Raw genomic sequence first — 15,395 nt, forward strand, 5'->3', positions numbered from 1 at the left:
GTCTGCCCTTGCAGACCCCTCGTTTATAAAGCTTAATTGACAAATTAATCAGAGGGCTGTCGCTTTCCAATTACTGCTACCAGTATGTGTCTAATTTCCAAAGCGTTCGTCTTGCTGAATAGATCATTCCAGGATCTCTAATATCAATCAGGGTGCTGTGGATTTTTTTTTGACATGTGTCTAGATGTTGCATTTTAAATCAGAACCGACACTTCTAGCTATTGACAAGCACTATTTGTCACAAAATGCTGTGGGTATGATGTCTTGCTGCTTTCCCACTCACTACCCTTTAGGGCTACATAACATTTTTCATGCTGTTTAGCTGCTGCCTGGCTTCTGAGCAGCCTGCCTGAGAGTGCTCTGCTTGCCACTGGATGGTGCCAGCGAGAACCTCTGCAAGGAAAATTGCAAAGGGAATTGCAAGTGTAATTGCTTACTGGAAAGCTGGGGAAGAGATCTTCCTTGTATGTGATAGGTGCTTAATCTTGAGATGGGGGGGAAAAAAGCTTGTAGCCAGGCTGGGTGAAATGAGGTGAGAGCACAGTGTGTTTTGGAGGGAGGCGTGTGGTGTTGCAGCCCCTCCGTGGCTTCCTGCAGAACCTGCTTCCCTGTGCTGGGGGTTGAGACACACCGAAGAGAAACCCTCTGTGTTGGAGCCATCTCTGTGTTCCTTCTTGCTGTGTTGCCTGAAGAAGTTAGTGCAGCAGGAGGGAGTTTGAATTCCTGTCATGTATCGGACACAGTCTGGTTTTGCCAGGGAGCTGAGAGCAGACCCAGCACGTTGGTCTGCTGCAAGGTGGCATTTTTCAGCAGCTCTCCTAGCAGGAGCTTGAGAGTGCCAAAACCAGCTTGTGCAAGCAGGCCTTGGGATGCATGACTGTCACCTCAGAGTCATTCTACTGTTGGAAAACTCAAACAGGAGGTCCTTTTATTTTTGAGGACCCAGTCGTACACTGATCACTCATTGAACACTTTGGTTCTAAAGCTCAAAATGGCACGTGGTGCCTCCAGTTCATGGTGACGGCTGCCTCTTTGCAGCTCCTCTTATTTTTTCCTTTTTTCTTCATTTCTTCCTTGTTTTAGCGATACGGCAAGCGGAAGCTTCCTGTTTTAAGCAGCAGGACGTTGTATTTATTTAACTGCATTACACACCTTTTTTAACTTCCAATGAGCCTGGGATGCCAGTGAAATAATCCCATTGCTGTGGCCGCTCAGCATTCTCGCTCTGCCTAGCTCCCCTCCTGCCCTCCCAGCTTTTCCATGTGGGTTGACAGACAGGCCCTTGGGTTTTCACCCACCCCCTTTCCTCCTTGTTCATGTATTTTACACCATTTGCTAAATGTTTGAGTTGCCAGAAGGAATAACTGGCTAATCAGCATTCCTACCTCTGCAGCTTTCCATGACGTCGCATCTGCTCTTTGGCTGCCAAGGGTTTGTCCATAGATGGATCTTAAAAACTTTTTCTTTGTTATTTTCTGTTTTGTTGAATATTTAATCATAGTGGTGGTCTTTTTTTTTTTTTTTTTTTGATTGTTGTTTTTTAAAACCTTGTGAGGTTTAACTACCCCATCCCAGTGACTCTTCCGAGAAGCTGAGTTTTGGGGAAAGTTCCAGCCATAAAGCAGGTTTATTGTCATCCAGGTCAACTGGCTCCAAAGCAATGTTGCTTTGACTGCAGTTGAGGAATGTTGCAATGTACCCAGGGTGAACTGATTTAAATCAGCAAGCCAGGGAGCTCTGTGGATGATGATTATTTTAATCTCCAGTCTGTCCTGCGTTTGTACTTTCTAGTTAGTTATTTTTTTAGACTGATTCTCACGGAGGGTAGATACTGGCTTGCAATTAAGAATACTGTCTTTAAGCTATGTGAGACATTATACCTTGCACAGTTCTTTATATACATATTTTTATTAGATGGTTACATAATACACAGCCTATTCATTCAATTTTTTTTACATTGATTTACACATTTTTTACTTCATTAATTTTTGTCTCGGATATGTGCCATGATGTATTTGGATGTAAATGCAGAATTAATTTGCAGGGACGAGATTGTCTTTTTTAAGGTTGTTTCTTGTCATGGATCTTTTTAACCTTCAGATATGGGGCTAGTGGGTCGACCTGATTTTCATTATTTTTGAGAACTTGCTGCAGGTTAGTTGTCCTTTTTGTATCTTCTTCCAATCTGTGAAATAAGTCATCCAACTGTCCGTTGGTTTCTCATCCAATTGAACTTGTTATATATTTTGAAAAGCAAAGAATGCTTTGGTCTGCAAAAGGAACTCTTACACCATTACATGTACTTTTTTTTTTTTTTTTTTTTCTCTCAGCCAAGGTATGGCCTTAGCGTGTTACTTATCTAGTTCCCTGATCTAGCTTTTGAATTTTGTCCTATACCAGATGCTTTAGCTTTACTTTTAATATATTCCCCCAACACATACATCTTCATTGCTCTACACTGTCAGGATAAAATGCTGTGTAACGTGTTTTATCACTTTGTGCCTTTTACTTGCAATTTAACACAGCTGGACTTCATTGAGGAAGAAATATCAGCTGACCTGAAGACTTGATATTTACCTTTGATTTTTCTTTGTCCAAATCTGTTGAAGCCAAAGAATATTGGTAATGTTGCCGGTTCTTATGGCATTATTTATTTCTAAGTATTGCTAATGGCATGCATGGGACTGCCAAAGTATACCAGTTGCTTTACCCAGTGATGCTTGAGTTGGGGTTAACTGAATTCTGAACAAATTCTTTAAAACCTGTCCCAAAACGTGGACAGCCACTCCTCAGTCTTGTTTGCGTTTTACCCAAGTGCTCATTTAGTGAGAGCTGTCAGCAAAGCAGGAGTATCTGTGTGCTGGAGTGGAGCCGGGCAGTGCCTGCTTCGTATTACTCTGTTCCAGTCTTGTAATGGAGCCAGTGGAGTGCCAGTGAAGAGGTGAGCGTGCATACTTGAACCAGTGTTTATGTTGGACTGGTTCCTGAAATCTGTTTTCATCTCAACTATGCTACTGCAACATGTAAAAAGCCTTGAAGATGCTAATTATTTTTGTTGGCATACCGTAACATATCAATATGTTCAGTGTGAATCGCCAGCAAGTACTTTTTTTTTTTTATTCTTTAATCAGTGTTGCTTAAACTCTGAAGCTACGTCTGCATGTCCTTTTGCCTCTAAAGGTGTAGTTGTGGACTCTGGGTCTACCTTTCCCCGCCAGTGTGGCAGCAAGTGTCTAACATGCACTCGATATAGTGGGTTGTGCCTTGTCGTGGTTGCTCGTGCCGGTATCGCCTTGCTGGTTCCCGAAAAGAGCCTGCAAAAGTCCGTGAAACCTCCCCTTGCGGTCAGGTTTCTGGGTCGGAGCTGCTGCGTGTCACCCGACCCGCAGTAACAACGTGTCTGTGTGTCCTCGTGGCAAACACCAAGGAACAGGTTCGGCTTAAACCACAAGGAAAGACTTGAGCTTGCTCCAGGGCTTGCAGTACCACATGGCCTAATTACTACAACTAAGCAGTGCCTGGCCGCTTGGGTTCATCTGCCAAAATTCCTCCCTATTTTTTATTTAGTACAGTTATCAGGTCACTTTCTGTGGTGCTTTGACTTTCTCTCTATCTTTCTTTTTATTGCTTCAAAATGTTTCCCCCCAGACTTCTTTTCAATAAGTATTTTTTTTTGTAATGGCTTCAAACGTCTAAGTTGCTTTTGTGGCTTGTCTTTGCTTCCAAATTTCCCAAGTTTAATGAAATTAAAACTGTCTTTTACTTCAATTTTATGCTGAGTGTCACATTAACTGTTCTGGAATTAGGCAAATTAAGTAATGAAAAGAATAAGCAGCAATCTTAATAAGTTACTCATTAAAGCAGTACAGGAAGACAGCAGTTCTGATTGCTAATGATTTCAGTGACAGAAGGCTCATTCAGCTAATGAAATTCATAAAATCTTGGATCCAAATCCTATCTCTGACCTCTAGGTGTGAAATGCAAAACAATCAACATTGCTGTGCTTGAGCAGTGACTTTGGAATATATTGGCTTAATGACAAGCAGTGATGGGAACAATGCAGAGAATTTCTTGGTCGCGCCGTTCTTGTTTACAGTGTACGGCATTAAAAACCTCTTTAGTCGTCCAAAGAGTCGAAAGATTTTAGATAAGGTGTTTCTTTGCATTAATCTCACAGAAAATAATGCCAGAAACCTTCAGTTTAGCAGTTAGGCACTGGCAGTTGGGCTGGGCATATGATGTACATTGTAAAATATATCCTGAGAATGACTTTTAATAGAGTGTATCAGTTTTGTGTGTCAGACTTGGGCTTAAAGCCCTGTTTTACTTAGTGTGTGTTTCAACCAATAAAAGATTTTTGTCTCTATATTCTGCAAATCTTCTATTTATGTCTATGTATTCTGCAACTCCTCTACTTTAAAAAGCTTCACATGTCATCTGTTAAAATAACTGTTGAATTTTAATATGGAACTAGGAATTAGAAATTTGTGTTGCACTCCCACTTTTCAGTCTTGTCAAGTCGCACTCTTGACCTCCTCTTCATGTCTTCTTGTCATCCATACTTAGAAAAGGGAAGATCTTACATAGTCTTAAATACAGCAAGACTATTTGCAGTGACGAGTGCTTGCTTGAACAGGGCTCTCCAAAATACCTAGCAGACAAATGGGTACTATGGAGATAATTTGGAACGGAGACATGTCTTGTTGAGAACTTAGCAGGGGAAGCTGTTTCAGGAGGCTGGGTCTGCTCTCAAGCTGGGAGACCTGCCGAATCTCAACGGAGCTAAAGGCCTGACATTCTTTGGTGCAAAGGAGACGGTTCTGGTGTCTTCATTTGCCTTGAGGTGTGTGACATGGGGCTGCCAAGGGGAAACTGAGCAGGTGGTATCTGTTCCCAAACGAGTGGTGGCTTTGAGACCTCGGCTATATCGGTTAGTTGATCATCTTGTGGAAGCTGGGGGAGATGAGGCTCACTTGAAGCTAGTCGGGGGGGAGTCTGCAGGAAGGTGAGGTATTTGCTTGTTCCATGGGAATATGTCATCCCTCAGGGACAATGGCTCTGGGAAGTACCGCATCTTCTGAAGTCCTGGGCCCAGGCCCCGTACTGTCCAGAGGAGCCTTTTGTTTGTGTTTGACAAAAAAAACCTTTCAGGTTAGGATTTCTCTAGAGAAATGCTCTTCACCCATGCTGGCTTTTGGATGCTTCCCAGGTTTGTCAGCAGCCATCTCCAGCTGTGCTACTATTCCTGCACCTCTGAGATGCTTCTTTTTTTCAGTAAATAGCAGGATTGCAGTCAGGTGTTGGGCTGTCCAAGTTGTTTGTGGGGTTATGCTGGGTCCCCAAAGGCTCCGCTGGATGATGTGACTGCTGCTGCATAGCTGATATGAGCTGGAATCTCCATGATTGCCCTCTGTAACCTGGGCTTAGCCCAGGTTAATCCCCTCCATGCCCCTGACAATGTGCTGATGAAGAATGTGTCTTTTCTGTCTTTTCTTCTCCCAGGTGGTAGCAAATGCCGTCGCTGCCTTGTCGGAGATCAGTGAATCGCATCCCAACAGCAACCTGCTGGACTTGAACCCTCAGAACATTAACAAGCTGCTGACGGCTTTAAATGAGTGCACGGAGTGGGGCCAGATCTTCATCCTGGACTGTCTGTCCAACTACAACCCCAAAGACGATCGCGAAGCTCAGAGGTGTGTTCCTGCCGCTGTTCGGGTGTGCATTTCTTACCATTTCTCTTTAAATGGGCAGATCTGGAATGTTTTTTTCCAACTAAAAACTAGTCTGTAATGTCACAGAACAGAAAAAAACACTCCAGAGTCACATTTTTGCTTATAACTTTAGCTGCAATTACTAAAGCTCGTGACAAGAAGGCTTTATGTTTAAGTAATGAGGTACTTATTCCTGCACTTCAGGCCTACTCCTTATCTGTGTCCAAAATCACTAAAAGTCAGACTTGGTCCCTAGGGGAATAAGGAACCAGCAAGGAAATTTACTGAGGAATTCTCAAGCTTGCTATATTTCATGTAAATAAGGTGGGAAAGGACATGAACCCACATGAAAACAAAATTCTGGACAGGCCTGTTTTTTTTTTTTTCTGTTTTTTTTTTTCTGTTTTTTTTTTTTTTTTTTAAATCAGAACCCATAATCCACTTTTTTTTAAGGGATGGAGGAAGAAGAGAGGGGGAAAGAAGAGCCTGCTAGTATAGTTCTACTGCCTTTTTTTTCCTCTTTCTCCCCCCACTATGCCTTGTGCTCTAAGATCCTGTGCCAGCAAACAGCTATTAATGAGTGCTAGAAACCTGCGGAGATCCCCAGGGAGCCAAGCCTGAATTATCCTAGCTCTGTCAGAACAGGACTGCCAGTTTGAGCAACTGCGAACATGTCCCAGTTCCTCATATTTCATTCCTCTAAAGAGCAGTGCCTCAGACTGGGTGGGCAGTAACTCCTGACTCCTTTGTGCGGAGTTGGACTCCTAGAGCCTGCCTTTTTTCAGGGAGGAGAGTGAAAGCACCTTGTTTTATATAGTGTCACAGTAAGGCTGGTGTCATCACCCCCACGCATGCAGAAACTGAGGCACAGTGAGATGAAACCAGCTGGACTTGCTGGGTGACCTTGAGCAGTGACAGCTGGGGACTGTCCCCCCTGGTCTGATTTCCAGATTCGCTTGGTCTTCTCTTATCCATGCTGCTTCCTCTGCGGGGTGACTGAAAGCAAAGCTTTCAGAGAAAGAAACTCTCAGGAGGCGCAGATGGGAATAAGACTGTTTTGGGTTAGCAATATGCAGGAGGGGGCGGGAAAAAACTTGACAGATGCTGTAAGAAAGACCATATGAACCCAAACTTCCTTCCTGCCCTGGGCGGGTTGTCTAGGATGTGGCTGGTTATAGCATCCACTGAGGAAAGTGGTGAGGCTGAGATCTGAGGGGATATTTGGGTCACTCTTTCCTTATCCTTTCAAAGTAACAGGAACCTTTTCTTGCAGAAACATATGATTGGAATGGCAGCAACCCACAAGCAAGCCAGAAGCATCAATCACCCCCAAATGATTGTATGGGAGATGGTGTTTTTTCTGGTAGCTGTTGTGTTAAAGCTGTGTCTGCAAGTGACAGATGAGATCACAGAGTAGGAGAGAAGACTGTGAGGCAAAGGCAGAAAAAGCTAATAACTGAACATGCATTGGGACTGTAATGCTGAGAGCTGGGAGAGTTTTTGAGCTAAGTGTGACAGGAGAGAAAGTTGAAGCTGTGTGAGAAGTCATTTCTGTTTACTTCCTGCTGTGTTCAGGAAAGCGGAATTTTTGTCTGTTTTTTAACTAAAACCAATTCAAAGAAGTGCCTGAGTTGCCTGAAGAAGCTGTCTTCAGCTCCTTGTCTCAATATGAACCACATACAGTTTCTTAAAGGCAGATAAGCGCTGAAATATTTGATATTCTGACATAAGCACAAACCCTCTCATACTTTTCTGTCTCTAGTATTTGTGAGCGGGTAACCCCTCGGCTGTCTCACGCCAACTCAGCGGTGGTGCTGTCAGCAGTGAAAGTCTTGATGAAGTTTCTGGAGCTTTTACCCAAGGACTCTGATTACTACAACATGCTGCTGAAGAAACTTGCCCCTCCCCTGGTTACCCTGCTGTCTGGAGAGCCTGAAGTTCAGTATGTTGCTCTGAGGAACATCAACTTGATTGTGCAGAAAAGGTAAAGCCTCAAAGGGCTTCTGTCCCTTGGGTGTGGAAGGGCATCTGTTTATCTCATACCTTTAGATGTCGACACCTGCACAGAATGGCGCTTAATCCAGGTTCATATCCCCCAAGGGATGAATTAAGCAGTCTTGTGACACTAGTAGCCTGGGTTCATTTTATTTTCACAGCTGATAACATGCCTTTTCATATAGTATTTCTTTAGCTGCCCCTCTCTTCACTGTCTTTTTTTAAGAGCAGTATGAAAGGTGTTCCCACCATATCAATCAGATAGCAAACAGCAGGGAGGGTGTAACTGTACAGTGCATGGTAACTTGTAGAAATGTGGACATGTCCCTTATGCCATTCTCTTCAACCCAGAAGAAGTAGGATGGTGACATACTGATGTACAAAGAGTTGTGTTGTGTTATTGCTGTTTGCATGCTTAACTCTTGTTTATTATTGGAGATTACACTTCAGGCAGGGTTACTACACACGGGCACAGGTATCTTGCAAACAAAAGAAAAGTACTTTGTACTTGGCTTTTTTTATTTATTGAAGTGAGGATATTATTGTTTTGCTGAAAACACATCCGCTGTTTGCTAGTGGATAATTCAGCAACCCAAATGGAGGAAGTGAAGATGAGAGACTGGGAGCCTTGAGATGCCTATCTTGTATTTTAAAAAATGTTCTTGTCCAGCCTTCTGAATTTCAAGCTGTTGTTCTCATTTGTTTGCATATCCTGAATAGGAAATCACACCATTCTGTTTCTCAGCAAAAGTTCTGGGTAATTTTCTAAACCAAAAATACTTCTGATTGGGATAGCAGCCCGTTCTTTTTACTAGACCTGGGCAAAACGGTGCTCTGTGTATGTCCTGCAGGCCCGAGATCCTGAAGCAGGAAATAAAGGTGTTCTTTGTGAAGTACAACGACCCCATCTATGTCAAACTGGAGAAACTGGACATCATGATTCGCCTAGCTTCTCAAGCAAACATTGCCCAGGTCAGTTAATCAAACTTTTAAGGGTCGTGCATGTGTTCTGGGGATGACAAGCTCTTCCTGCTGGTCCTTAAAAGAGGATGTATTCAACTACTTAGTCTTCTGACTACGAAACAGCACTATGCCTGGAATCATGTTCTTTGAAGTACAAAGTAAGTACAAAGTGGGAAGTGCTGGGGTTTGCTCTGCATTTTAAATGCTAATAGTATGGTAACTCTAAATGTTAATAGTCTGATATGTCTTGCAATGTGATTGTTAGGTACATCTTGTTTTACAGATTATAGTTCTGGGAGGAGAGCTGATGTCTCCTGTCACATGAGTCACTGCTAGAACTAAGGTTGGAGTGAGAGGCTTGTTTCAAGTGAGAGGTGTGCCTATAACAGGCGTTCAGGAAGGTCAAACATTACTGAGGTGTGAATTTGAAGTGTGTTAAGTTCTTAAATCCTCACACAGGCACTCTTCAGAGCTAAAATAACATTGATTTTTCTTAACTTGCTCCCAAAGTGGACTGCTTTAAATCCAAAGAGAGTGTACACTGTAATGTAACTTAATCTAGATTCCTTTAAGAGGGTAAATGTTCTTAAATGACACCTTGACCCAAAGGCCTAAAACTAATGCAGAGTGATTAATGCCTCTGGTTAATGCTATTACTGTACTATTCTAATTATCATAGAGCAGCTCCATTTAATGAGATGCTTTTAAGCTGTTCTTCTCAGGTTATGTGCATACCTTTTTTTAAACAGAAAACAGCAGTCCACACCTCTTCTCTAAGGATATGGAATACACTTTTTAAAAAGTCAATTGCCAAGAGAATGTATTCAGAATTTTCTATTTACTCTTAGCAGACTCCACACTCTTTTTAGCGTGCTTTATTTAGATAATGCAGGTTGTTTGGGAGCAAGGCAGTGATGTCTGGAGGACTGATTTTGAGATTGGGATCATCAGACTAATGAACCTTTGCCTGGCTATGCAGAGGCATTCCTGAAACAGGCCAGGTTTCCCCAGAAATACCCCCAAAACTGAGTCCCACTGAGACCAGGCGTCTGCACCAATTTTCCCTATGTCGCTTGTCAAGACCCTTCATCTCTGTGTCCGTTCTAACTGGTTGTGTCTGTTCTAACTGCTTGTATCTGAGGTGTTTAGACTCAGGTGGTACTTGAAAAGAGTAAGCTACTAAACCAGGGTGTTCCGGGTGCTGTGGACATGCATCATCCAAGGAAATAATAAAACTTCAAAACACAGATGTCCTGTCTACTCCTGCTGAATTTATTTGTCTGCAGTCTGGCCCTTCAGGGCCTCTTCATCTTGTCATTGTTTTGAGCTATTGACACCAACTGCAGATTTTTCAAACAACTGCTCCTTTTGTGCTGCTCTCTTCTCCTTCGTCATCTATTTGTGATGACATCTCAGCAAAAGCCCTGATGTCACAGTGTGACATGGGAAACCGAAACCAATGAGACTTAGAGGGAATATAAATTACACTGGGTCTTCTTTTAAAAACTCTTCTTCTAAGTCAAGTGATCTATTTAAGATAGAATAGCTTTTCTAGATAGTGGTTTGTAAAATCCCACCAGGTCCTCATCTAAATCTTTGTTCAGTTCTCATTATGAAAAAATCTGAGACAAAAAAAGTCTTACAAGGAAAAACATCTTGTTGTTTTATTAACCTCCATATAAGTGTATTGCAGGGTGTCCTCAGATCTCCTTCTCCTTTTGTATCCTGTAGGGATCCAGGGATGCATTTTGGTTAAAAAAAAAAAAAAAAAAAAAAAAAAAAAGGTGAGGCCAGAAATGTTGTTTAGGGGTTTGCTGTATGTACATGCATAGTGTTGGAATGAGTAGTAACCTTTGTTTGGCAGGGCTGGTTTTGGCTTTTGGTTGAGGGAATTTGGGAATCTTCTACCTCTAGCCATTTTTTTTGCTTCAGCCAGGCTGCGACAAGTCTTACTTCCTAATCCAAAACCTTTCTCCTCCAGCCAGTAGTAGGTTTCAGGGACAGAGATTGTAGAGTTTCTGCATTAACTTTGTGTGTGGAGAGCTAGGGAAGAATACATCCTACTTAGGTTGTGGTATCCAAGTAGCATGGCTAGTTAGACTGGGATGTTCTGCTATACCCTCTCTGTGATCCTGGGACTCAGGTTGGTGTGTTTTTCTCTGCAGGTCCTGGCAGAACTCAAGGAATACGCAACTGAGGTGGACGTTGACTTTGTGCGCAAGGCTGTCCGAGCGATTGGGCGCTGTGCCATCAAGGTTGAGGCAAGTATCCAAAGCTTCAGAGGTCTTCTGTGATTCTCAGGATATAGAAACAACGTTGGGCTCCTCCTGCTCATCCCTGCATGGTACAGAAGGTTTCCTTGTTCCTGATAGATACGAAGTGCCCTAGATATGTTAGAATCAGGCCAAAGCCCCTGCTGAACAGTAGGACTCATGAGCTCCAGTTGAGTACATCCCAGGAGGTTGTTTTCCTCCTTTCAGACCTCAGCTTGCAGGCAGAGCAAGGCAGCAAAGCATCCTCGAGGTTCTTTTCAACAGCTATAGCCCTTTTGAAGGGGGAAGGAAAGGGAAACTGTGCAGAGGAACTCAGGATTATCAAGTGTTTTATACCCCTGGCTTCAGCTGAGTACGGCCCTCACGTGGAATTGCGGAGGGTTTTGGTGCTTTAGAGCAGCTTGCAGAGACAGTGACTGTATCTGCTGTCTAATTTTAAGGGTCTGAATAGCATGTGTCTTTGTTTAGAGAGTGCCCTCTTTAACTGAGCTATTTATGCAAATAAGTTCCCGAGAACCTTTATAGCTCTCTAAAACAACAGTTTGAAAAGTCCTCTGCCAATTGAAGATCCAGCAAAATACTTCTACCAGAATATTGAAATGGTATTCCTGTTAATTTCCCTGTAAATAAACCTAGCATGCCTGACAGGAGCTCAGAAAACTTTGGAAGAGAGAAGACAGGTATGCTGCGGTCTTGGTACTTGTTAGTGAAGTGATAAATGAGTGTGAAATGCAATGTAAGTTGCCTAATTGCAGTTGAGCTCGTTTAGCTCTTGCTAAAGTGTGCTCCCGCGGGCATTAACTGACAGCAGATTTAAATAAAAGCTAATCATGCCTGGTGAGTATAGTGTCAGTGCACAGGTTTCCCTTGCTTGAGCTAGAGCACTGTGTGCCTGTCCAAAGAGGACTCTCGATTGCTGTCCTCTTGAAAGAATCGGCCGCTTTTTCCATACAGCCTCCTGGTCTAGTCCCATGATGTCACTGCACAGGCTTTCTTCTAAATGGGCCTCACCAAAGGGGTCGTGACTGCCTCTATTTCATGCCTGCAGTTCCACAAAGAACCTCAGTAACAAATCCAGAGTGTTCCCTCTGTGTTACAGGCTGCTGGCCTTCTGGATAGAGGTGGCAGGGCTGACAGCAGAGAAGGCCCTCGAGCATGAAAGGGGGCTCATGAGAAGATTAAAAAAACTGGTGGCAGACCCTTTTGTAGGGGTTGGAAGGTGGAGGTGCATTAGTCCTGTGTGGCTTCAGGTGAAAGATGGTGTGTTTCTACAGTACTGGGGTGTTTTGGAAGATGTCACCTTTTCTCACCCTCATCCCCAGCACTTCTCCTCCCCACCCCAACACCATGACAGTTACGTTCAGTCTGCAGAAAGCTAATAATATCACAGCAAATTTGCAATGACTCTCCAACTTTAGCTTTGCATTTCCCAATAGCTTGAATTAACCTTTCTTTTTTTGTAAGCAGCATTCCTTTGAAGATACTGCTGCTAAAGATTAGGTCCATTTGTTCCATATTTAAAAAAGACAAGTAGAGAACAGCTCTCTATGCTGTCCTCATTGCTAGGTTAATCCCTGTACCCCGTACATCTGTGCTTACTAGAGGCTGTTTGCACTGTGAGTTATGATTAGCGGAAGAGTTTTAACATTCTTGCAGCCCTTGGAGTCCAAGTTCCCAAGGCTTAGAAACCTGCTTTTTGGCATGGGGCTCAGCCAGCAAGAGCTTTTGATGAATGAGCATTCATAGGGAACCTACTTTTTATCTATTTCCCTCTCTTAGAAGAGCAAGCTTCTAAATAAATTTGTATTTGCTATGACTTGAGCCTTAGAGCAAGTGTGACATTGCCTGAGCTGTGTAACAGCATCGGGCAAAGAGCAGAGGTAGTGTGAGCTTTGGAAACATGAGCAATGCTCATGTTGCACAGCAAGGCTGATGGATTTTGTCTATGCTTAAGTAGCCCTACTGGTTTGGGGCATGTCAGAGAGCATCATTTCACAAATAGGCTTGCTAAGGTAGAGTTAGCTTGGGGATGTCTACAGTGAAGTGGAATAGCTGGAGTTGGCAGCATGAGGTGAAGGTGTCTGAGTTGTAGATTAGTTTGCTTCACTGACAGCGTTAGGTGAAGATGAGCTGAATGTAAGGAAAGACTTTGCTCCTAGTCCCTTTAGGCCTCTAAGGAAGAGGATGTGGTAGGTAGTGATTCCTGTAAAGCAAAGAAAAGCGAATGGGACTATGTTAGAGGGGAATTTGTCTCAGTTCCAGGAGATTCTGCTAACAATCCAGTTCTTAGAAATCTTTGAGCATTAAGACTGAGGTTCTGAAGTGTGATTACTTCAGTAATCTTGCAGGCTTTCATTTGGTTAGTAGAGAACAACAAAGCGAGTTTGCATTGGTTTCTTTGTCCTTCCTCACTCCAGCTTGAGAGCTGCTGTGGCTGGGGCACTCTCATGTCAGCCTGCAGTCCCCAGGGATGTCCACCTACAAACAGTGACATGTTTACAAGGGATGAGCTGAGCTGGGATCTGCTTTATTGCGGGGACTCGAGGACTGCTTTGCTGTGCATGTGGCAGCTTGTTTTCCAAGGGACTGACTCTTGAGCTAAAAATCAATACTACGTACTTCAAAGTAAATGTTGTGTCCTTCTTGGAAAATCAGGTTTCAAAGAATCTAAAGAGGATAAAATGTGAACCTTAATTTTCTTTTTTTTGAGTTTTTCAGCTCTTGAAGCTTTCTATGTAGTATCTGGCACCACTGCACTGCTTGAGTTGCAAGCAGTGGGTGATGCTATAGATTCTATAGAGTTGAGTTAGCTCAAGAGGATTTAGCTGGAGTCTTCTTTAAGATCACTTGCCTTTTAGTGGCAGTTGCAAAGTTGGAACAAAAGGGGAACAAAAATGACTGGTTTAAAAGGGGTTTCTTCTTTTGCCTGATTCCCATGCTAGCATTTCCTCTGTTTGGTATGTTTGTAGGCTGCATTGATAAGGTACCACTCCTCGGTTCCCATGGGCAAAAAGTCACAAAGAGATTTTGGTCTCTGTTTGTCCCAATTTCAGTTCTACAAGTCTTGAGGTTTGTCGTTGAGATTTTGCCCATTCTCAAAAAATGAGTCTTGTGACTTACTTAAATGTCATTTCATTCCTCCTCCTCTCCTCAGCCTTCAAGTTCTTCCAAAAATGAAGGGAACTTTTAGCTCACTTGAATTGAAAAATCCACCTACGTTGCTATTGTTTGTACCCTGCAAGGTTTGTCTCAATACTGAATGCTTTATGAATGTTCTGGTGGTGATTGCCTAGGCAGTGTCGTGAGCAGTCTGCTTCTCACATTAATCACCAGCTGTGTCATGAAGCTTCGTATGTACTCTACTAATAGCCAAATCACTACCGTATTCCAGGCTCTCCAGTGTTGGAGTTTGCTCTTCTGATGTCCAGCCTCACTGTGCTATTTGGGAATTGACCTCCCTGAATTATCTAACTTTAATTCCAGTTCTGATTCATGGAGTGTTCCGGTACCTAGTTGTTGTTACTGTGCCTGTAGCTGGGAATTTTGAGCTTAGTGTGAAAGCTGCATTAGCAACAGCCAGATTTGTATTCATAGCTGTATCTTTGCACATTGGCAGTGACGTTGCCCCAAAGATACCGAAGCTGCTCCTGTTCTTGCATCACGACTGGTACTTCCTTCCAACTCCTCCTTACTTCCCGGGACATCTTCCAGCAGTTTTTGTCAAAATGCTCCCACCTTTGATTGCCATGGCTTGGGCAAGTTCAAGAGAACTCGTTCAGTGGCCTGTTTTGACTGATAGCCAGGAATAAGGTAGCATAAGCAGTAATGTGGGCAGCATTCTTTGTCTTTTGTGTGAGGATCCAGCACCTACTCGCACAGTCACTTCGATCACATCAAAGGAGCCAGCATCAAAAGTATCCTGACTGTGAAGCATCCTAAATTGCTTAGTAAACAAATACTGGTCACCATGTAGGGTGTTCTGGACACACATATCAAGTTGGTAGCTGTTGTGCTTTTATTTCCCCTCCTCTGGTACGTCCTTAATAGGCATCCCTGATACCTCAGTGTGTGTGCCATGGGCTGGGAAGGGGGTTTTCTTCGAACTGTTTTAATTGTGGCATTCTGCTTTTCTTTCTAGCAATCTGCAGAGCGCTGTGTGAGCACACTGCTAGATCTCATCCAGACCAAAGTCAACTACGTGGTCCAGGAGGCCATCGTAGTCATCAGGGACATCTTCCGCAAGTACCCCAACAAGTGTGTGAAAGTCCTAAAAGCCTTTTGGGGGCCTTTGGGAGCGATAATATCCAGTTTAGAGCTATCAGTCAGGGAGAGACACTAGTGGAATTGCAAGGTCTGATACAGTCTCATGGGAAGCTGGATTGATCTGTTGGATCAAATGTTTGCTTTACCAAAAGGAAGGGGAGGCAACTTTGCATGTTGAATTCCACATTGG

General features: G+C 43.2%; 1 protein-coding gene across 2 annotated transcripts in view; it reads left to right on the plus strand.

The window, feature by feature from the left end:
- AP2B1 (adaptor related protein complex 2 subunit beta 1) overlaps positions 1 to 15,395 on the plus strand; it is a 71,171-nt gene that overhangs the window by 13,657 nt on the left and 42,119 nt on the right. For both annotated transcript variants that reach the window (XM_088530065.1, XM_088530066.1), the window contains exons 6-10: positions 5,503 to 5,693; positions 7,474 to 7,695; positions 8,558 to 8,678; positions 10,835 to 10,930; positions 15,081 to 15,196. In XM_088530065.1, coding sequence (XP_088386191.1) covers positions 5,503 to 5,693; positions 7,474 to 7,695; positions 8,558 to 8,678; positions 10,835 to 10,930; positions 15,081 to 15,196 — 746 coding nt within the window. The remainder of the gene's footprint in view (positions 1 to 5,502; positions 5,694 to 7,473; positions 7,696 to 8,557; positions 8,679 to 10,834; positions 10,931 to 15,080; positions 15,197 to 15,395) is intronic.

This window comes from Tinamus guttatus, unplaced genomic scaffold (genome assembly GCF_059628265.1).
Source record: "Tinamus guttatus ecotype Peru unplaced genomic scaffold, ASM5962826v1 Tinamus_guttatus_pri_ptg000356l, whole genome shotgun sequence".
NCBI lineage: Eukaryota > Metazoa > Chordata > Aves > Tinamiformes > Tinamidae > Tinamus > Tinamus guttatus.